At 37.5% G+C, this 24,124-nt stretch overlaps 1 protein-coding gene across 2 annotated transcripts in view; it reads right to left on the minus strand.

The window, feature by feature from the left end:
- Positions 1-24,124, minus strand: part of MEI4 (meiotic double-stranded break formation protein 4) — a 127,535-nt gene that overhangs the window by 41,728 nt on the left and 61,683 nt on the right. The window contains exons 3-4 of one of the 2 annotated variants that reach the window (XM_050314265.1): positions 23,271-23,519; positions 10,096-10,631 (exon numbers count right to left, since the gene is read on the minus strand). In XM_050314265.1, coding sequence (XP_050170222.1) covers positions 10,096-10,631; positions 23,271-23,519 — 785 coding nt within the window. Of the gene's footprint in view, positions 1-10,095; positions 10,632-23,270; positions 23,523-24,124 lie in introns of both variants that reach the window. The other variant, XM_050314266.1, reaches the window with a different exon arrangement.

The following is a 24,124-nucleotide window of genomic DNA, read 5'->3' on the forward strand; positions in this document are numbered from 1 at the left end:
ATCCAGAGTCATTTTTCAATGCTACCTCTGCAAAAGATCACAGTAAAGGTATATATTAATACAAAAACATCATAATTTTTGTTCTTTTTTAACCTCTCTTCTATTTGCTTAAATGTTTTTTTGACAAATAGTGAAACAATGAATTTTTTTGGTTGCAGTTATCAATGCTAGCAGCTGAGATATAAATAAAATAGGATCTTTCACAAAATTTCCATATCCTTTCTGGTTTGGCAAGAGTTGCCATTTTCTAGTTGGAGATTTTTTTGGACTAGATAACAAGGGATCTTCAAATTTAAAGCCTGAGCCTCTATTAAGAGAAGCAAATACATATTTTGTAAGGATGCCACTTAGAGTACTTGAGATTAGGATATGAATGCCACTGAATAATTCCACCTGTGAATTTATTAATATTTAATAAATATTCTTATTAAAGATATACATATTATACAAATCTTTTATAGTAATACATTATAGGAAATTTACTATAATTATATTTAATATTATTAATAATCTTTAAAATCACACTGATTTATTAAAGAGGACGGATTTCACATTGTATCTTGGAGGATCTCAGTGTATTTTAAGAAAATAAGAAACAAGAAAGAAGGTAAAAATGATGCTCACAGTCTGTATGCATTGAATTAATATAGAACAAATTTATAGCATATAAGCAATAAATCTGTAAATAGCAAACAGAGGTAAGATTTTGCTGTAGAGCAATGCTCAAGTATTGCTAATTAAACTCTGGAAACATTCAAACATTCAAATAGTGTGCAGTTTCATTAAAGATAAAAGTGTATCTTCAGCTCTCAAATCTATCCAATGTTAAAAAAGAACAGAAATCTTCTAATCCCTTAGGCTTGTTTAATGGTGTAGATGAAACAACATCTATTTGCTTCAGGGATTCTCAGGTAAAAGCAGTCAGAAAATCAGATTTCTAAAAAAACCATACCATTAGAAACAAGAAAATAATGGAGCCTGGTTCACTGTTCAGGTGCTGCATCATTTGTCCCTAACCCTCCTCCCACGTTCCCGTTGCAGTTGTCTTCCCCTGCTTTCAGGATGCAGAGCAAGACAGAGCGAGGCTGTGACAGTAACTGGGAAGGATTTGTGGATTGTCGACCTGGCTGTTGCCAGAATGAATATATAATGTCAATGTTTAGCTTACCTCAAGCATACTAACTTGATCTCTCCTCCAGCCACCTACTGATTTTAAAGTCTACTTGAAGGTATTACTGACCTTCCACGTTTTTGCAAGTGATTTCAAAAGCGGCTATCAAAAGTTACTAGTACAGGAAAAGACTGAAGAGCAAAACAGACAGCACAGTCCTATGAGCCCTGTTTCACAGGAAACAGGATAAAAAACTTATGAATTATTCTTTTATTATTCATTTATCAGCGTGTTAGACTTTTCTTTAATAATGCATGTCCAAAATTTGTGAGTTTAATTCTTTCGTGAGTTGCATGATTCACTACACCCTGCAACTACGATAACTGCACCTTAGTTTCTGTTTCACTAATTTACTGGGTTTGTGACAAGTAAGAGCTTTCTTCCCCAAGTGACTGGCATATCTGGCAATGCAGGACTAGGGCAAATAATTATTACGGGTATCCTCAAACTGTGAGGTGTTAAAAACAAAATAGTATTTTTGCCTTTGATTTCACATCACCCTTGCCCTTTGCCCATTTAGTCCAACCTGACTTCCTCACCTAATCATCAGTGCCAATTGAAAAGCTTCACTTCTATACAGAGAACATTTGCACCTCTTCTCTTATCTTACTGTCACATTGTTTCCTTTGTAAACTGATGCTTGTCATTATCTCTCCTCCTGTTCATGTGCCACTATTTCTCCTATCTTCATGTCTTGGGATTCGATACACATTAGTTCAACTCTTTGCTCTGTAAGCCTCATCTTAAGCCCTTGCTCTGCCCTTATTTCTTTCAAAGACTCATAGATTGTTGTAAGGGTTTTAAGGGACCTTAAAGATCATTTAGTTCCAACCTCTCTGCCGTAGGTAGGGACACCTCCCATTAGACCAGGTTGTTCAAGGCCTTATCCAGCCTGGTATTGAACACGGCCAGGGCATCCACAACCTCCCTGGACAACCTGTTCCAGTATATCACCAGCCTCACAGTATAGGATTTTTTCCTAATACCTAGCCTAAAATTCCCCTTTCATAATCTTGTTCATGCTTTCCTTCACTTTTCTAAACCTGATGTTCTCTGCTAGGACCATCAGTTGGCTTCACTGCTGCAAGCTGCCAGTACCAGGCTTGTGCCCCACAGGCAAGCTGTGGGGTGAGAGGCAAAGGGTAGAGGGACAGGGTGCTAGCCAGGGTCCTCTGCTGCTGCTGACTCTGAAATGTGCTGTCTACACTGAAACATGCTTGCACTTTTCAGGAGATGAGACAGGGACTCCTGAGGTAACAGACATCAAGCTACTGACTTAAATACAGCCTTGTTGAATTTGCGGAATGAGGAGGGAAGATCTCCAAGGAAGTGCATGACACAAACTCCTCACAGTGATCATTACTGACTATGAAGCTTTTACGTCAGACTGGGAGTGTGAAGGTTCAATTTCTTCTACTTACAGATTGGAAAGATCTTTCTTAAATTTATTTCTTCATGGCTGCCTAAAAGTCACTCTCCAAGTCACTGATAGCTCCAACCCAGCATCACTTCCCTAGTGAAACAGGCAATAATAATTAGTGCACCTGCTTGCTCCTGTCCACAGGCTCAACTAAGCAAAGTTGGCTGCTGCTGCCACATCGGCAAGAGGGAGCGATGAGAGATCACAGAAATTGCTGTGAAGCACAGATGCACTTGCATAAACCTTCTTACTCCCTCCTTTCCTTACTGTTTCTTCACACTCACAAAGCCCTCCAGCAGAAGCACATTTCCCAGACTATTTCCTAGGTGTTTACCCTCCTTCCCAGCACAAGGGAAAGTTGCTACTACTGACATAAGGATGACAGACTCAGACCAGATCCAGTGCACGTGCAGAGACTGGACTACCCTTGAGCAGTATGCCCTCTGATTGACTGACATACACAAACCTTTTCCCTCCTCTTCCTCTTAAGTATAAATGCTCAGTATAGAGTACAACTTGCTGCTACTTCTCTAGCTGCTTCTTTATCCAATAAGAAGATGTAAAACATTAAAGAACATCTTTTACAGTTTCATTAATATTTTTCTAGTATGAGCTCCATAACAAATGCTTTACTGAACACCAGAGAGATAAAAGCTATCAAATTTCACATCTGTAAACACAGTTTATTTTACAAAGAATGTTCTTGTTGTTCTGCCACAATCTATCTCTGGTAAACTCATGTTCAATCTTATGTAATTTATCTCTAAATCTTTAGTTGTTCTTTTCTGTTAACTTTGTTACAAAGCTTTGCATGCCTTTAAGATAAACTGCTACCCTGGTAACTTCCACTTAACCTTCACTTTCAAACACTGAGCATGCTATATTAGAAATGCTACAGTTAGAATAATACTATCTCTGATTCTAAACTTAATTCACTTTTTTCTTTTGTTTCATAGGATAAAAACTTGTCTTTTCCACTTTGAGCACCTTGCATTCTCCTAGTTGGCTAATGCATATAAAACAATGACACCTAGTTAATGGGATAAAACACATGTAACACACAGAACAGGTCCTGTGCGTGTGTGTATTTGTGTTTTTTAAACAAGAACAAAAAAGGCAAACCAAGCAAATAAAACTACCAACCCAAAACTAAAGTACAACCTGGATGCCCATTAATAAAATGCAGTCACATTTAATGTAGTGACTACCTCAAAATGGTAATATCCATTTACATACACTGAAATCTTGCTCTATCACCTCACTCTAATCACTTTTACAGAAAAGCCAACACCTTCCTTGTGAGTATGCAAACACACAAGTCATCAGTTCATCTGAAGACTAAGTACAAAAAAGCGGTGTATTAAAAAGTTAGGATAATTACTAAAGACACTTGGGATCTGTTGGCATCAGTCTTCAACAATAAATTTACTTTAAACAATGCTATCTTGGCAGAGATCAGGAATGTCTGCATCTTCTTGGGATTCATTAATTAGGCATCTAAACATCTAATTCATCCAAGAGGCTGGATCCAGTAAATACTGTCAACAGAAAGACAGTATCAATTCCAGTTAAATAGTATTCACAACAGCTGCCACTCGGACACCTCTAATGCTGCTGCTGCCCTTTTTTTTAAAAACTACTGTAAATATTCTATTGATTATCATGGAGCAAATCTAGATACAAAGCCTTCCAGACCTAAGAGATTAAAATTTATATTACTCTTGATTCTTCCTTTAACTAGTCCTACTCGAAAGCCTTGCAGAGTTGAAGAAGTGTACATCCATCTGCTGATGAGTTGCCAAGCCATATTAAGATACAGAAGACAGTATGCAATAAGTGTGAGTTTGCTCAGAGTGGAAGAATTAGGGATTCAAATTTTTCATCTGCTTAGAAAAAGTCATTGGATAAATTAAAGAAAATAGGTATTCCTTAGCTTTTAGATTTTTGAACTAAAGAGTGAATGAGTCATCCTTAAAAAGAATCAGGAATGTAAATAAATGTCTCATTCAAGTGTCTAAGATTTACAGACAGTTCCTGCAAATGAAAATGGATTTCAGATGTTTATTTCCCAATCCCTCACTCTTTTTCTCCTGCCTACAGTGTGTGAGCTACCTTGAATACCACTTAGAGACGCCAAGTATCTGGCATGCATGCCTACAAAGTACAGAGGTACCTTTTTTAGGGTTGTAGATTTCACTTCAGGAGTTGAGCACTAAAAAGGCAAGCAAGGAATACTCAACTGTTTTTGCAACTGTCTGTAGATAATATACAGTACAGAGCTTACTTCTAATTTCTATCCTATCACCATAACACAAACACACACCCTACTTGGGGACACAAAACATTTCTTAGAGAAGCATGACAAATTTAAGCTATGAGAAAAGTTTCATTAGTGAACAGAAGTACAGAAAAACCCTAAGATTCTAATTATTAAAGTATGTATATACATTTTAAGCTATGCTTAAGGACTACTATCAAAACCCCCTTGGGACATACAGTTGCCTTCAAAAATTAGAGGATGTAAGAGGTAATTTTCCCCTAAGGAAAAGAAACCCAAATACCAACAAACTGAATTTTTCCATGAAGAGAAAGACAATCATTACAGCAGGAACAGTGCTAAAAGTGGCCTGAAAGTAACCAGAATGGAACTGAAGAGCTGGGATAAGTAATTATATGTTGGAGCTAAGGTGGTCCTGTCACCTCTTTGAATAACAAACTACTATGGCACACCTGAGACCAAAAGATGGAACAATTTTAGGTCCTTTTGTTCAATAACATGTCTAGGATAACAGAAAACAAGACCTATATAGAATTCAAATTATTTTACCCAGGTATGTTAAGTGAAAGGCTGAAGGGATGGGCTTTGACACTGCAGTTCCACGTTGTCTCATCTGCAAATATCAAAGAGATGCCAAAGAAGCAAAATGACACTGCTAATGTGAAGCTACAGAAAGAGAGCTATGGCAGAAAGCATTCAATGGAGAGAGACTGGGGGCAGAGGAAAGAAACAAACAGCTTTTGATAAATATTTCCTATCATATTCAACAAAACCAAGACCTTCTGTAATCTTCCACTAAGGATGCCTACATATTTCGTTTTTAAATCAAAAGAAGAGCAAAAGCCTATTCCATCCCTTTTCTTCTCCAAATGGAAATAATCCAAAATACCCTGAATACTAGTTAATTACTTGCACAAAAACAGGCAGTGACAATATTTGTTATTAGGAAAAGAGATGCTGCTGAGCAAACAGCATCACAGACAGGTTGGAAACCATGAATAAAACTTTTTTTCCCTAATGGTAAAAGAAAATTCTGCTAACTTCCTCCTGTAGCTCTTCTGAAATTGTAGCTTTAGTGCACGATGTATATCATCTGAGGCTGGCTGAGGAGGGAAGGTGGACAAAATTTTCTTTAATTCATTCCTGTCTAGCTGCTCCTATGATCCACTTTACTGAAGGAAATGAGAGTCAGTCAGTTTGGTGATTGCTTCACAGTGTAGTGATTCACAAGACAATGGATTTTGCTTTACATTTCACTTAAACAGCACTCTACATAAGACAAAAGGTTGCTGAGAAAATTTAATTCAACAAATAAGAGATTCAAACATTGACCCTTAGTAGACCTTAAAATCCAGGCGACATGTTTTAGTATTCATACAAATGAAATTTTCTTCCACTATATAGGCAAAATTCTTTGATGTAATGTAATGTGAAAATGTTCCCATGACATTCCCCTTGGGAGTCAACTAATTTAGGAAAACTGAAGCCCACTAATGTCACAGTTGAAAACCACCAGTGACATGAATAACTATTTTTAAATCTTATTTGTCCCTGAGCAGGCAAGACTCTTGTAAACTGATGAGTTAACGCAGTCCTGGCTGAGAAAAGATGCAAACTACACACAGCCGGGGGAATATATTGTCACATACAACTACATGGAACATGCATTTCCAAGTGAAAAGGGTTAAAAAAAAAGGAAGGAAATATCAATAACCTTTTTGTGTGTGTGTATGCTGTTTGAATGGAGCAGGCAATTCATGACTCTTAAAAGTCAGTATTGATGTTTAAACAGCATGAGAAAAACCAAACCATGACATATCCCTGAAACGCATCCCTCTTCCTTCTGGGTCTTGTTTGAAAGAGACTATGAGTGAGATGGGCCAGAGGCACGAGATATTTGTTGAACAGGAGCCCAACACAGCTCGACCTTACTCTAGAATCCTAAAGGCAAGTGTTTGTGTTTTGATTAACTCCTTAAAACAAGACCTCCAAGAAAGAGACACAGAGCTCTGTACAGAACCCAGGGTGAAGGCCAGGATCTTTTGGTACATAACTGATGCATTAGCCATGCTTCAAATTACAGCATCATCAGAAATATAAACCACATATGCTATTCTAAGGGGCACAGCAAGTTGGGAATCCCCAGTGCCTCTGACTGCTGCATTTTTCTGGTATAGGAGAAATGATCCCCTGTTCCAATACATCCTGGACAACAGAGACAAATCTCAATAGAACAGGCACCCTCCAGTATCAGTGAGTGAGTGATGCAACTAGAAACAGGAGAAATGCACATTTGCTATGTCCCTGTGGAGGCGGATGGAGACAGGTGTTGTCAAATTCCAAATGGACAGATTAAGGAAAAAATGTTCTGGTGCTTCCCCTCTGAAGGAGAAGTGACAAAGTAATTTGTTAGGAGCTGTAATTACATACCATACCTTCTACCAGAGTTTTCCAAAGGAAATGTTTTCCCATGTTTTCAAGAGTCCATTTGAAGGTAGTAAAGTCCATTTGAAAGGAAAGGGAAATACAAGAGGCTACTTCTATTTGAAGTTTTTTGATTTAAATAATTTTTACATTTTAAGTAATATTACATTTTATTTTACCTCACATATCTTCATTGATAGACTTTTTTTTTTTTCTGTCCTTTTGATACTCTCGTCAATTTGGAGTTTCAGGTCAAAAACTGTATCCAAAGTGCACAGCTTTAGGTAGCTGAATCTAGGAAAAAAATTTCTGAGTACATGTCTTTGCTGGTTCCTGTAGCTTCCAATGCTTTATAATTAGAAACATCTCAAACAATAGGACTCAACAGTTACAGCAAGTAATTCTGCTGCTGTTTTTCTTCCTTTATATCTAATGCAGAGATAATTATCTCTTTTCCAATTCTCAAAGTTATTTAACTTGCTCTAAAAAATGCTGAGACTGCTTTCGAAGATGAGGCATTAAATGTAATCCACAGCCCCTTTGCTCTTTGTTCACTTTTCGAAGGTGTTTCTCACAGCCCTTTGTCCTTGAAAGCTCTTGACAGTTTTATAGGTGAGGATGGTAAAGGGAAAGTTGTGTCAAATACTATAAGCTGTTATTGATGGCTGTCTATACAAATGCTTTTTGGCAGTAAGATTAGATACAGTAAAATTCTTAATATTTTTATACTGGAGGAATTAAGGCATCTTCCTGGAACTGAAATTCACACAGTTTGCCACTCTTTCCAGCCTTGTAATTAATGGTAATTTTATTTTAAACATATAATCTTGACAGTTCAATCATCACTTGAGTAAACAGTGATGATTAAAACTGAATTATAAAGGATCCCTGGGAGATATTTGGTACATAGCATATGAAGAATTAGTTATAAAATTTAGACTACTAATTCTGAATTCTGCGTATTTCCATATTCAATTCAGTTTAAAGAAAACCAAACCTCTAAAAAGATTTTTCAACTAATCTTTATAAACCTTGCAATTACTACACACAACTTTTTCCCTGTTCCCCTAGAAATCTGGGGACCTCCACAATTATACCTTAGTAATTGGCTTATATAGTTTTAAACTCTTTTCATCTGTTTGATTCATGTAATGGCTGCCCATAGTAATGACTGTTAAGTCAGTATTTTGGTGGAAGCAAGACATAATAAAAACACATCTGTTTTAATGAAGTTATTCATAATACGCCTCTTTCAAATTAAGTGGACATACTCCAAATGATTTACAAAAGCATTTTGCAGACTTGAAACATCCCTGATCTATCAGGGTATTTTCTCTCGCTTAACTTAAACTTTCCCAGGTTCCTCCAATCAACAAATAATCCCTCTCCGGATAACCTCTTGATTGCTCTCCTACAATTAACATTGCTTTAATTATTTACTGACTTCCCATTAGGGTAGAGGAAGGGAAAGGGTGGAAATACTGGACATCATCAACTGTGACGAAGTTCTCAATGAAGGACTGCTCAAACTCTCTATTTTGTGTATCTAGTGATCACACACACACACAAAAAAAAAAAGGAGTTACACCTGTATAACTCCATTCCTGGCACCACACAAATGGAAGATAAAGACACATTCTTCCAAAATATCGGCCAGGCACACCTCTAACGAAAAACTAAGTATCACACTGTGGTGACACTGAAATGGAAAGCACTCTGGTATTACAGACACAAGGCTCTAGTCCTGGAAAGATTTCATTCTGAATACTTTCTGACCAAAATACAGGTATATCCTTCCTAGCCAACTCCCTCTTAATTTGGTAATAATATTTGTTTGATGTTTTTGTTCTGTTGTAAATAGTCAATACATAGTGAGATTCATATTAAATTAAGGCAAATGGGTACATCCATCCACATGTGTGGCATGTGTCTAGGCTCTCATGCTAAGACAACTTTGGAGCTCACCCTAAAATAGACACCTAATACCTGGTCAGCATTCTTTAGGCTCCAAGGATTACAGGGGATCCTCATTTAGCATAATGATAATGCAGTTACAAACATTGGGACACTAAATTGGTACATGTAAGTCTCAAACAATACCACCATCATGTCTGTACCAAGTTACTCTAAAGGTCAGAATGAAAAGCAAAAATCCTAAAACAGGCAATGGAATTCATTACTTGTGGGGCATCTTATGAAGACAGGCCAGGAATACTTCAGTTGAATGAGGAAACTAACAAACCAATGCATGGAACAACACAGACTGATGAACACAAAGAAAATGCAATTCAGTGCTATTTACTGTCTGTGCTGGAGACATGCTATTTCTGCATTCTTCCCTCATTTGCTGCCCTATTTTTAAAACACAAATTTGCAAATATCTAAAGAGTGACAGATCTTCTGCAGTAAACCAACCTATTTTATTTAGGTGCTCAAGAAAGAATAAAAAAAACTGCATATTCATTACTTTGTGAATATCTACAATATATCTTCATCGAGAGAAACAATGTGTTTTTCTCTCATATTTTCTATAAAGTTGCTTTAAACTGCCTTTTTATCGGTTCCTAAAAGACCTACACTCAGGAACAGGACAGAACTTATTGCACGCATGAACAAGAACTTTTTCAAATGCTGTAGAGCATTTATTGCCCATAGCACAAAAAAATACAATCACAAAAATCTCGGAGTGGTACTCTTTGAAATATAAGACGACAAACTGATATTTAAGAAGCGCATAAAACTAGAAGAATATTACATTATACTGAAGTAGGGTAGGAAAGAGGGAAGATATTTTAAACTTACCCTATTGATACTGCTGCTTCTTAAAATAATTTGAATTAGATTTTTCTTAAATTCTTCCAGCTTCTTGAAACACTTCTTTAAAACATGATTAGATAGTTTAGTATCAGTTATTAAACTGACCAAAACACAAACTGCTTCGGTAAGACAATTCGAAACTGGAAATTTAGGATTGTTGTAAAAAACAGTCAGTCCATCAAGTAACTGAGACACTGAATTGCATATAGTGAAAGAATCATTCTCAAGCTCTGAGAAGTCTGCTTGTAGGATCCCTCCTTCTGACAGTTTTCTTATTTCAAGCAAATGTTGCAAAAACTGCACTGGAGCAGTCAGAGATTGCTCCTTGCTAGCATGGCAAAGGTTCAATGGGGGAACTTTGACATTTTGCTCAGATTGGTGAAAATCTGAAGCTATGCCTAAAGAATCAAATGCAGAGTCATTAGAGACATCACATCCAGAGTCTTCTAGTTGGCTTGAGTAACTCGCAGGGTTTATAGATTCCCGATTCAGAAGAGCTTCAGCAGACGTATCTGGTTTTCCTGAAATGCAAAGGTGAAAGTTATATTTGTGCAATGTTTCATCATGTATGCTTATGGGAGGTGTTTTCGTGCAAAAATCACATACTACATGTGTATTTTCTTCCCCAAGGACTTCCCATGCCTAGAATTTAGCTGTTGAAGAAGATGATATTTTTAAATTAAAGTCAAAACTTTCACAAGGTAGTGTCTATTTGTGAACAAGACATTTTATGCTTACAGTAATTTTGAGTTTAAAACTATCAGGAATTTTAAGCTTTCACATATATAATTTAGGCAGCTATAACACAAACAATTTAAGTGATATCTATACTCCCATTAATTCCCAGTGAAGAAAATGCATGTAAATTTCTGATGCCCCAAACATTTTCACTACTTTTAAGAACTCCAACTACTTTTAAAAGACAGTGAAGGTCTGTTACTATAATTGCATCAAATAAGATATTCTCCTTTATGTGTATTCTTTCTCCCCAGTCAGGTAAGGAATTCTAACAGAGTCAAAGCTGAACAGAATATTCCACTTGATTTTTTTTATTATTTAACAAAGAAAAACATTCAGAATCAAAAGCTTCTCCAGTCACCATCTATCTCATCTCATCTACTTCAAAGACAGACAAACTACATTACAGAAGGCATGCAATGCATTCACACCGATAAATTACTTTCATGTACTGCTGTAGAATCTCTTTCATCCCATTTCTCACACTAAATACATTTAAGACAGTACCTCTTGGCATAAACTCAGTACTGATGACAATAGACACCTGTTCTACATGCAACCTATGCAAAAAGATCACACTCAAAACAAGCAAGAGCAGTGAAGTGGAAGACCAATACACATAAACATCTTGGTGCCATGACTCAAGGCTAGAACCCCATCCGATGAACTCTTGATTCTGCCCTGCTTACCAGGGCAGAGCCACAAGCTTCTTCTCCTCTCTTAAAAAATTTTATATACTCTTCATATTTTCCACAAGGATTCAAAGCAATACCATACTCCTCTGTCTTTGCATTCTTAAATTAATAAAAGAGTTTATAGTTGGTTTGACCTGATAGGAAATAAATGTTTCATTTCATAGCAAGTTAAAAAAAGCATTTTTTACACAGAAAATATCCCTAGGCAACAATCCACAGTGTTCTGTGTGCTAATAAAACACTACTCAAAAATTTTTATATATAATTCCTTAAATTCACAATTTCAAATTGAATTCTGACCATTACTTTAGTCCCTGGAAACATACCAGATCATCCAAAGAGGGCACTGCTACCAAGATCAAAACTGGAAACATGGTTAATTTATTTATTGTTGAATTTCATGCCTTTAACATTCAGATGTATTTGAACTGCACAGAACTGGTACCAACTGATTCAAAATGAAAGGGCCAGCTGTAGAGAAATCAGCTGCTGTTTCCAGGACATAGGAAAAGCTGGGCTTTTAAGGCCAGCCTAACATTTTATAGAATAACACTGTTTCCAAATTCCCTGCATGCCCAAACTTGGAAAGCAAGCAAAGAAGCAAAGCACACTTCCCACGGTCTGACTAACTTGAACAGGCACCAATCTCTCATGTCTTCTCTCCCCAGGGTTTTGAGCAAGATACATTCCAGAAGAAAAAACCTGAAAGTTGGTTTTGGTGCTGTTTAAGGAAAATATGCCCTTCTAGGGAATTCATTTACTATGAGTTCCACTATGTGGGTATTTTATTCTATTCTTAATCCCATGGGGCAACATGAAAATTGCTCATGAGAATACAATGCCAGAAGTCAAATGAAGAAAGCAAGAACTACATGCAGAAAAACCATACGTATGTTTGCTGATTCTCTTGTGGAAGGAAAAAAAATAGCAGAGATGAAAGAAAGGAGAAGAAAAGAGAAGAAAAAGGGAAGGATAGCACAGCGATATCCACAGGAACCAAACATAAAAGAGATACCATGTTCAATGAAACACTCCTTCCAGCAGGAGACAATGTTGAATTTATGTTTGGGTTTCTATTCACTGAGATATCAAACTCCTGTACCATGATGAGCTTCCAGAAAATCATGTTACAGTCCCCAATATCAGCATATTCCCAGTTAAATGAGTAATACAAAATGCTTTAAAAATGTTTACTTGTTTATATGTTATAGCTATTTGTGAAGATGGCAGTTATCTTTAAAAAAAAATAAATAACCTACCAGGAGATACTCATTATTTCCCTCAAAATGCGTAGAAATAGCTTATAATTTAGCGCTTGAAAGAAGCTAAACTAATCACTTTGTACTTACCTATTATTTAAATAAGAGAGCAGTCTTGACATTCACACCATGTGGTTATGAAGTACAGAAAAACCCAAACCAAACAGCATTAAGCTTGCCTCACAGTAACAAGAATCTTTAAACAGAAATTTCAAGAGCATTTGACTTTAAATTTATTGGAACATCAAATATGAAAATTTAGTGTGTGTAAACTGACCACAAAATTTTACAATGCCTTTATATATGTAATGAAATATCTAGTCATGAGCAGTTTTGCAGCCTTCTTAAATACAACACATAAGATTTAGGAAATATTTAAACTCTTAATTCCTGTTTAGGACATCAGCTCCTTACTATGGCAAGATCCTGACCTGAAAAACAAAGCAAGATCCTGAGCCCCAAGCAAAGGTCACAAGAAGAGCCTTGGAGTGTAAAGGCTGAAGAACTACACAGCTCTAAAAATACTCACCACTGCAGAAAGACTATGGCCTGAAAACCAGAAGTTATTAAGGGACAGGGGAGTGACTTGCAAACTGTGTATGGTATGTCAGCAAGGTGTGTAGGCACTAGAACTCACATGTACATACTGCAGTGGGACCACCAAACACAGAGGCTTTCATCAGGGCAGCGAGGTGCCAACCAGCCTCATGATTAGAGAATGGGAAGTCTTCAGCTGGTCCTGAGAAAGCAGAGCTCTGGCAAACACCAAAATCAACCCCATCTCCCAAATTCATTCTCTCATACCCAACATGCAGTGAGAGAGGCAGCTTGTATAATATCCATGTTGCAGCAGCAAGGGTGGTGGAAGATGCTTTCTTAGACACCTGTGCTACTGCCACAGACCAGACAGCATTTGAATGAGGAAGGCCACATGCCATATGTAGTTTAGCATTTAAAAACTGAAGAAGGGTCCTCAACTCATGAACTTGCTGTAAAATGATAAAATGGTCTTCAAGTCTTTTGCAAAACTTAATATACCTGCAGCTCCACCACCAACAGGGACTGTAGAACAGAAAACAGGCTTGAAGGTGGCATAGGCAAGAAACAAAGTGAATACATTATCTGAATTCTGCAAAGAAAAAATTACTTCGGTTTCAAGCATTAGACATTGTTAATACTCTCTCATTGTGTGAGTATATGCATGGATTATCACTTGAAAATCAAAAACAATGACGTTAGACATGTAAAGTTCTCTTAAAACTCAATAGGCTCAGTTCCATTTCTAAAAGAAAGAGACAATTAAAAATGAGACAATATTAGAAACCTCTCTGATGATACTGCATTCTGCTTTACAAGTAGGTGTTCAGTCAATAACCTCTAAAAGGAAATGAAAACCTAAGTGAAATTATGTCCACTTCTGCATTTTTCAGGACTCTCGGTTATTCTTCATTTAATCTTCATTGATTGGTTTGTTTGAAGTGCACTTTACATGAATGATGAATCAGGTTTATTCTCTTATTAAAAAACCCACATGCTTTCTTTGCCTTTTCTTCATATGTAACCATCTCTACTCTGCTGTTTTCATTACCAACAAAATTGGCTGGTTGAAAAAAAACCCCAACACTCTGCACTCATGAACTCCTCTGTGTTTGGCACACTATTGTTTTCCTGACCTGGAACCAAGCCAAATTTCTGCTTTCACTATTCTGAAATAAGAATGCAAAAATAATAATAAGATTCCAGGATTCTCCAAATGAAGATAATTTAGAAGCCGTGTATCCCATACTTTTCATCTGCAGTTCCATGGTTTTTTATAACCACCTTGAAGAAAAAAATAAATGTCCTCTGTTAAAATCTAGGGTGCTTTTTTATGCTTTTTAATGCTAAGGTGCATGCTAACATACTTTATCCCATTTAGGAATAATTTCACAGAAATAAATATAAGATTGAGTATCTAAAATTCTCAATGGATTGCTCAATGCCAGGATATAAATGCTTCTCTGAAGGCTTAGAAGCATATACTTCAATTTGTTAAGGATTTTGCTAACATAAAGCATCTAAATGTTTAGAATTCAGTAAGAACTGAGAAGGATTTCGAGGATATAAACATTCATTTTAGGGGATTTCTGTAGATGACAGCACAAATCTTTTGTAGTTCAAGTCAAATAAAGAATTCTTGCAGCAAAGATATGAAAGGATAAATAATCAGGTGACAAACACAGATCTGGGTCAGTTAATGCTCATCAAGCAGTAGGACAAAAGATCTGACAAGCTTTGCAATACTGACCATCTCAATGACATGACTGAAACTTGAGTTCTAAGCTAGATAGGGGATATTTCAAGATACTAAGTAAATTAATGTTACCTATAGACTGCGGGTCTGAACTGGTGGTACTGATCTGGAAATATTATGTCTTATTAAAAATGCTTCACACTGTAAAACAAACTGAGCTTTGCTAAGAGACATGAAGTATCAGCCAGTGACTGGAGGGGAGTGTCAATCAGCTGGAAGGCAGGAGGGTTCTGCAGAGGGACCTGGATAGGCTGGAGAGTTGGGCTGGTTCCAACAGGATGAAGTTCAACAAGGCCAAGTGCCGGGTCCTGCACTTTGGCCACAACAACCCCTGCAGCGCTACAGGCTGGGCACAGAGTGGCTGGAGAGCAGCCAGGTGGAAAGGGACCTGGGAGTACTGATTGCCAGGAAGCTGAACATGAGCCAGCAGTGTGCCCAGGTGGCCAAGAAGGCCAATGGCATCCTGGCCTGGATCAGGAACAGTGTGGCCAGCAGGAGCAGGGAAGTGATCCTTCCCCTGTACTCAGCACTGGTGAGGCCACACCTTGAGTATTGTGTTCAGTTCTGGGCAGCTCAGTTCAGGGGTGCTGGAGCAGGTCCAGAGAAGAGCAACCAGGCTGGTGAAGGGACTTGAGCACAAGTCCTATGAGAAGAGGCTGAGGGAGCTGGAGTTGTTTAGCCTGGAGAAGAGGAGGCTCAGGGGAGACCTCATCACTCCCTACAACTCCCTGAAAGGAGGTTGTAGCCAGGTAGGGGTCGGTCTCTTCTCCCAGGCAACTACTAGTAAGACAAGAGGGCACGGTCTTAAGCTCTGCCAGGGGAGGTTTAGGTTGGATGTTAGGAAGAAATTCTTTACAGACATTGGAATGGGTTGCCCAGGGAAGTGACGGATTCTCCACCCCTGGAGGTTTTTAAGATGAGATTGGATGTGGCACTTAGTGCCATGGTCTTATAGTAACTGTAGTGGTAGTGAATCAAGGGTTGGACTTGATGATCTCAGAGGTCCTTTACAACCCAGCTGATTCTATGATTCTATAACATGCATGAAATGAAGGCTGAAATGAGGTGGACTCCTTAAGAAATCAGCTAGGGTATGCCTTCCTAAAAACAACTCTTTTCTTGAATACAACACGGTATAAATACTTAGTTTTTCTCTTTATATATACATAAGGACACAAACAAAGATTTGCTTGAGGAACTGAGATTCTAAGCTTGAGTTAGGTTAAGGCTGCCCAAAGAGGTTGTCAAATCTCCATTCACAGAGACAGTCAGAAGGTGTTTGGACACAGCTGTCTCCTGCACAACTGGTTCTAGGTGGCCATACTTGACAAGTGGCTTGGACAAGATGAACTTCAGTGGTTCCTTCCAGCGTCAACCATTCTGTGATTCTGTATTTCCAGTGAAAAATTTGACTAATCCATAGCTTCCCACAGTAGACTTATTGGCAAGAGGATCCTAATTGCCATGGCCACACTTCTTAACCTGCTTTTACCATATACATTTATTTTTCACCAAAACTACTATTCTAACCCAGAAGAAAAGAAATTAATCTATACTATATTATGAACCCACTTTTTTTTATGAACTTTATTCCAAATAATCACCATTCATCTTATAAGGAACTTGAACTTTACAGGCAATTAATAAAATAATAACAAATATTTCCTCTTGCTGGGACAACTGGGTTGGTTTTGCCTCTGAATGGATTGCTTACACAGAAATCTGGAAAGAAAAGGATGCTTCTTGGGTCCCTTTACCCTAAGTATGTGCTTAGAACAGCTGTAGCAATGCCATCGGAAAAGATAGAAAGCATCTGCTTTCCAAGGGAGAAAGTTTCCACAACCAAAACAGACCTGTTATCCATGGAAGGAGCAGTACTCTGAGATTTCAATGAATCATTACACTCCAGCTGGTGCTTTCTCCAGATTGCAAATTAACTTATTTAATTATCGTGAAAAGGCCTCAGCTTTCATAAAGTTCCCCATTGTGTCACTACAATTATGGAGAACAGATTTATCTCATCATCATATTGCAAGAGCCATATTCCTATAAATCTGTACTAAACACAATTTAACTTCATTTTTGCCATCTCACAGATCTGTTCTCAATTCTCTGCTCTCCTCATAAAAAATAAAATACTTTTTAGGTTGTGAGACATTCCTTGCAATGCTGCCTACTTGCATTATTTCCACTGGTAGAAGCACGGGAGTACATTAGTACACTTTACATGTCAAATGATAGTTCATTTTTGAAGTACCTTCTGTCTGACACCATTATGCCTTAGAGAAAAAAATGTTGAGATGACACACTGGGCTTCCCTTACAGATCTGTATGGAGAGAAGGATACCCTTTTTTTGTCAGATGGGGAGGGGAAAGGCAGATGCAGGGAGGAAGAATGTCTTTATGCAGAAACACCACATCCCTAAGCATTGTAATCATAACTGTTTTCCATGGTAACATCAAACTAAGTGTTGACTGCTGCCCAATGGAGAATGCTCTCACCTTGGAAAAAGGAAGGCATACAAAGAAAGAAGTCAAAGGTACCCCTCAGAGGCTGACAAATACTCTGCAACTGTCGTGCTTTTGCATTTCTTGCTTTCTGCCCAATACCAGGGGAGAAGTAGTGATGACAGGACACAGTAACTTGTAACAGCAGCTCATTCAAACATACTGACTTGAAGTAATAGCTTTTACATAAGCACACCATGGTAACTTGGTAATTCCTCTACCTTACTACCACGCCATAGGAACTAAAATTGTTGCTAAGTGCTACTCACAGTTGATGTAAATATTTCACACTATTTAATCTACTTTTTGGAGAGGGAAATAATTTCTCCTAATAGATTAATGTGTTATTATTATTCAGTCAGATTTGGACTGCTGCTATCCCCACTAATAAGGAAGACTCCTTTATGAGGCTACAGATAACGTATTCACTAAGGAATCTGCATGTTTTGGTCTGACCTTTCTGAATTCATCTGATTGGTTTGTCTTTGAAAATGAGCTTAAACAAAATGTATCATCAATTATGTTCTCTCGACACTCCTTTTAATGTAAGGAGGCAGAGGAAACATCACAAGTTACTTTAAGTCCTGATGGAGAGTTTTACCCTTTCAGAAATTTGAGATCAAATTAGAAAATCTTTTGACTGGCCATCACTTTTCCTACCACCACCAAAGCAGAACTTATCTGATCCTGTCTTTGCCTACCAAGGAAATGCTGGGGCTTTAAGATGAGTACCCAGAGTTTACATCTCTCTCTATTGAGCAAGATATACCCAAGCCATGACTTACAGGAAAGTAGAAAGGCAAGAGAAGGCTGAATTCTATGGCCAAAACAAGACTGCTGGTAAAATGGAGTAGGGTATCATTTATAATCAGTTTTACTTCAGCTGTTGAGTGAGCTTGTTCCAGTTCTATATGCTTCTACTTTCACAAGAAGTCTGAGCTTCTAGTAAGAAAAAAGGAGACTGAAGTGTCTTCATCGATACTAATTTGCAAAGGAAGTTGCTCTCTTTTTCCACATGTACAACTAAATGCCTCAAGAAACACACCAAGTTAAGGAATGAAGCAGGAGATATATATATATTTTTTTTTTTCTGGCTCTTATTTTCAAAAGAGATACAAGTTGCTTCTTTGACACAGGAAATAGAATATCCTGCAAGGTTAAACACAGCCTCAGGGTACAGTTAAGTATCAGACATTCACATTAATCACATTCTGACTCAGAGTTCAAAGTTTCCCTAAACACACAGACACGTTACAGTAGGGTGGATTGGCAGCCACACACTACTTTGGAGGCTGAGAACAGGAGAGGACTTCAGGGCATGGCAGATGAAGTTCTACCGTAAATTATCTATAAAAGAAGACTAAACTAATTCTGAACAGGGACAGTGTGGAGAGAATCTGATTTTTATTTTAATTAGAGAAGCAAGCAGTTCAGTAAATGTCTACCCACTGCATAAGAACGTAATAACATGAACCAAAATTGAAGGTGAAGCTAAGGAAGGGAGAACACACACTTGATACAAGTTTTGCTAAACATATACCCTGGATAATTGATTTGGAACCCTTCAAGAGCATCAGCTGAAACCAACCAAGGCAATAAACATCTATCCTTTAAGCTGTCATTCTTAAAATACATACTTGGCAAAAAAAAGTGTAGAGTATTGCATTTATGCCTTCTTAAGCTGGAGTAACAGCTGCAGGCTTTTCAGAGCTCTTTAAAGGAGCCTGCCAAGAAACAATATGATCATTGATTTTATGAGCTGATAACAGTGAAGGAATTTGTCTTAGAGGACAGGTGCTTCAATCCATGAATCTATCAATTCGTCAATGCTTTGTAAGACCCTTTATCTTTTCATGCAGCTCCCAAAGCAAAGTGACAACAGAAGGCTCAAATACCTTATATCCTTATTCTTGGAATAACACCAAGAAGTTTCTATCCTCCTTACTGTGAAATTTCAATCTGAATCAAAGAAAGGCTGGAAACTTTGATTTAATATGAAATTTGACTTTTTTTCTACTCATGGGCATAGTTGTCAGGACAATACTGTCAAGGTGAAAAATAATGAACAGATAATTACAAAAAGATTTGCTTCTCCTCAGATGATGATGATTGATGTACAGCCAAAAGCACCACCAAGGAATAGAGTCCTTGTATTCAGAAAGGCAACTGAACAGTAAGTCAAATAAGGAACTTGCAGACACAGCAGTCATTGAATATACACCACAGCAATTTTATAAACACATTAAACTGTAACAACTCACACCACCGAACAGTGTACCTGCAGCAAAGCATGCTCCTCCCCCTCAGGTACCTCTAACTTTTCAAGGGTCTCTGATGACAAAGAACTATTCAGGTGGGACAAAAATAATTTACACAACATATCTTTGAAAAAAATACATTTTTTTTTTCCTCCTTCATGTGTTTGCACATCCATACTGTGTGCAACTTTATGTGGAGAGAGAAAACAGGTATCACAGCTTCAAAGAGTTCACAAATTTCTCACATCAGGGAAATAAAACTCCGTGGGCAGTCTCTAATCATTCCTGAAGCCTCTGAAAAGACCTACTATTATTATTAAAAACAGCAGGTGGGAGAGGAAAGCTCTTGCACTCAGAATGCAGAGCAGGAAAGATACAGCTGCAAAGTGAACCTTGGCTGAAGGACTCAAACTCTACAATTCTCAAGAGGGTCCAGCAGAAACAAATGCAGTATTGTTATCCTTACTGTTATCCTTACTGCATGAGATTTTCTGTTGGTGGATTTTGTGAAACCCTGGTATTCTTGTATCTATAGAGTTGTTAAACAAAACACAAGAAAGCCACATAAAAGCTGAAGGTTTGAAACCCTTTCAAGAGATTGCATTATTTTAAGCAGAACACCAAGTCCAAAAATGAGGCTGGAGAAATGAGTAGAGGAGGAAAAGGATCCATGTTATCTGCAGATTATTTGGTACTCAGAACAAGCCTAGCTATCCTCATCCCTAAAGAGCACGTCTCTGGTGTGATACTGGGTGGTAGACTTGGGCTGTGTATATCATCAACAAAAAACTACAAAAATGGCTTGATGGATCCACAGTAGCTTTCAAGTGAACAGGATGAAACAGCACTTATACCAATTTTTTCCTGAATTTAGATTCAAGTTCCCGGTGCCTCCATATCTCATAAGTAATCACCCTCTAGCTTCTAATCTCCATGAGCTTGAAAACATCTCAAAACTGGCACAACACACAAGAAAGGATTTTTTTTTTTCCCTGCAGCAGAAGATGTCAATGGTGTAGTCTCCAACATCACTGTAATCATGAATGCCCACTCAGTAGTTACATCTGATGACAGACATCCTCTTTCCAAAATAACACATGGCTCAAATGCATTATCAAAAGAGATCACATGCCATACCAAAATTAAAGGAGAAAAACCCCAAAGAGTCAAAAGAACAAACTATCACAAAAAAAATGGCCATCTCAAAGTTACACACCAAGAATTTGAAAGTGTCCTTTCAATGCTAAGGGAAACCTGCAAGAAGAAATCTATTCAGTTCAGATTTTCCACACAGTTTTGTGCTGTTACAGACAAGTGGTTAAGAGATCCTGAAGGGGAAGACTACACCCTATTTTTCTCGGACAGTGTGAGATACAGCTGAGGTTGATGTGAACTCCCACAGATATTTCGTATGTCAAGAGGTTTTCTGTCTAACAGGTTTATAAACACTGTAGTCATAAAAATACACAAACATTTCAAGGAAAAAATGGCTACACACTAATCTTTCGAATCAGTAGGTGCTGGTTTTGAACCCTGGAGAAATCAAGAAATACAGAAGGATTATGGATACCAGATACTCATCTCTACTATTTATGAGTCCGTTAGCTAAAAATAGACTGAAATTTAAGTTTGGCTTCACTAAAAAAACAAGACTTGGTCAGATATGCTTCAACAGGCTGCTGAGACCCAAAAAAATTAAAAAAGCTATTCACGAAGAGCAGCTTACTTAAGTGATTTGGGAATCACAGCACTTTTTCTCAGCTAGTCAGACTACTGCTAGCAGAATGCAGAGGGACTGCATTCTGCAGAGCCAGACAACTCCCCACATCCATATTAGTGAATATTGCAATGGGTCAAGTAAACCATAAACTGCAGAGTAAGCATGTTATTTCCCTGGACAGGTAAAGAAAGCGCAGAAAATTTAGTGTAGCTGTGGACATCTAAAATTAGAAAAGATTTAACACATTTTATGTCTGTGAACAAACTTCACCGTGACTAGGGCAATGAAAATTAACCACCTTTGCAAGGGGTGTTATCTGCCAGGGATGGTTGCTTTTCTCTTCCCTTCTCACAACTAAAATTTGAAGAATCTTTCAAAAGCAAGACTTAGAACACAGAAGTTGCAGATGAATTGGTTTTATTTGCTACGTTTTGCTAATTGATTAGTGTTTACTACGTTCTGCTTAATCCACAATTAGAATAACCTCACCAGACATTAGATGTTAATAAATCTCTCCTGATCATATGCATCATATGCAATCAGTTTTTCACAAGATAAGACACCTGTTGCAAACTACCTCTTGAACTGACACACAAACAATAACTAAGTATGAACAGTCATTAAACCACTTCTCTAGAGAAAAAAAGCCTATTATAAAAATTAAATTAATAAATCATTAGAGCTGCTAGCTAAAGTCTAATAATGCATTCCCCCATCAGTCAAAGTTAGAAACTAGAAATTTCACAAGGCAATAAAGAAGCCACCCTTTCAGTATGAATGCAGTGTGGTAAAGCCTCATCAAGTTTTCTATGAGGGAAACTTCTAAAAATCTCAAGTCATAAATCAACTACACATCTTGATTTTAGAGATCCCCTCCACAGCAAAATGTCTCTCTCTTTCAGCCCAGAGCATTTTGACCTCCATCTCCCAGCAAAATATCTTTCCAGAATCTGGAGATATCCTCCACTGCCTGATTTCCAAGCTCACTCTGTGCCACTGATCTCTTGGAGCAAGCATGACTCACTCCACATGCACAAGTCAGAGAAACAGTGCTGTCTGAACCCATCTGTTTTCTTTTTCTTTTTTTCTTTCATCTTCTTTAACTAACAGCCTCCTTCCTGAGTCCTACAATATCAGACTCACAATATTTTATCATATGCCATAAAAAACCCCATTCACAGTATCCACAGTCGCAATACATTAACAGAATCAGCAGACATACAGCCTTTTGCCTGCCCAACCTTCCTGTTATATACGTTTGGGATTAGCACTTCCAACACATTAGGCTTAAATTCAGATTTTAAACATCTGTAAAGTCCTTAAAAAATATGCCATATGTCTTTAAAACATGTTCCAAATATAAATAGGGTACATCAGTATTCTTACAAACTAGTATCTCCAAGGTTATAGAGTAACATTTTGTATTGACAATTTTTGCTGCAATTATTCTGTATAATACATATTGATTCTGAAGGTTAAATATGTAAATTCTGCTTAAGGACCAAATTCTCAAGCACAATCCCATTACAAATTAATTAAGTGTTCCACTACTTCAGAGCTTTGGAAAAAAACCCAAAAGCTGTACACTGAAGACTCTCATATCTAGGTAAAAGAAATGCTACAGGCAACATGAAAGCTGTTTGGCTCCCTGCTACTGAAACATAGTCAGAAATTATTTGAGAAACTTACTATTTTCCAAGCGGAATCTTGGACAGATCCGGTTCAAAATAAGTTCTTGTCGTAATCGAAGAACTTCAGCTTCCAGCACTTCAACTTTCCACTTCCATCCAAAATCTTGCTCAGATACAGTTTTGGCAAGGTGCTCAGTGTATTCTTTGGAACTCTTCCCTGGTGGTTTTGAGTGGATAATTGCAAAAGCCAATGCTAGTTTTGATATTTTCAAATACCAAATTTGATTTTCTCTTCCATCTCTGATCTCTACTTCATTAGAAAAATAGAAAACAAAAACATTACTTCACTATGACTCCATTAAGGAAATTATGCACAATATTTTCTTGACTTTGAAAACTATTCAACAGTGAGGGCAATTCTTTTATTTCTAATGCATTCCTAAATCATCGAGCAAAAGAGCAGAAATATAAGCATCTGTGCACAATATGAGAATAAAACAAACATGAGCTGCACTCCAGCTATAAAAATAAAATTCAGGCAGTGTTTGAGAATAATTGTGGAAATAGCAAGCACTTCAAATAGGCTTATTCTAGCAAAATTTTAAATTCACATGTTATCTCCACTAAAACAAAGATGAAGACACTAAAAATACTAACATCAGAAAAAACCTTTGACATCCTGTCCCCCTCACCAAAAAACCCCTAAGCCCCTGACTATAGAAATCATAGGGGGGTTATTTCCACTTAAACACAATATATATAATTTTTTACCATAAGTTCACAGTGCTTAAAAGATAAAACTTTGAGGTTGTGTCTGGTTTTAGACACTTGGTGCTGCTGCCCTTGGAAGTTCTAAGTCTACATTAAGCCTCAAGCCTACAGAAAGTTCTATGTAGACAGCTGTACGGTGAT

This window comes from Myiozetetes cayanensis, unplaced genomic scaffold (assembly GCF_022539395.1).
Source record: "Myiozetetes cayanensis isolate MyiCay16 unplaced genomic scaffold, myiCay2020 scf2-11, whole genome shotgun sequence".
Lineage (NCBI taxonomy): Eukaryota > Metazoa > Chordata > Aves > Passeriformes > Tyrannidae > Myiozetetes > Myiozetetes cayanensis.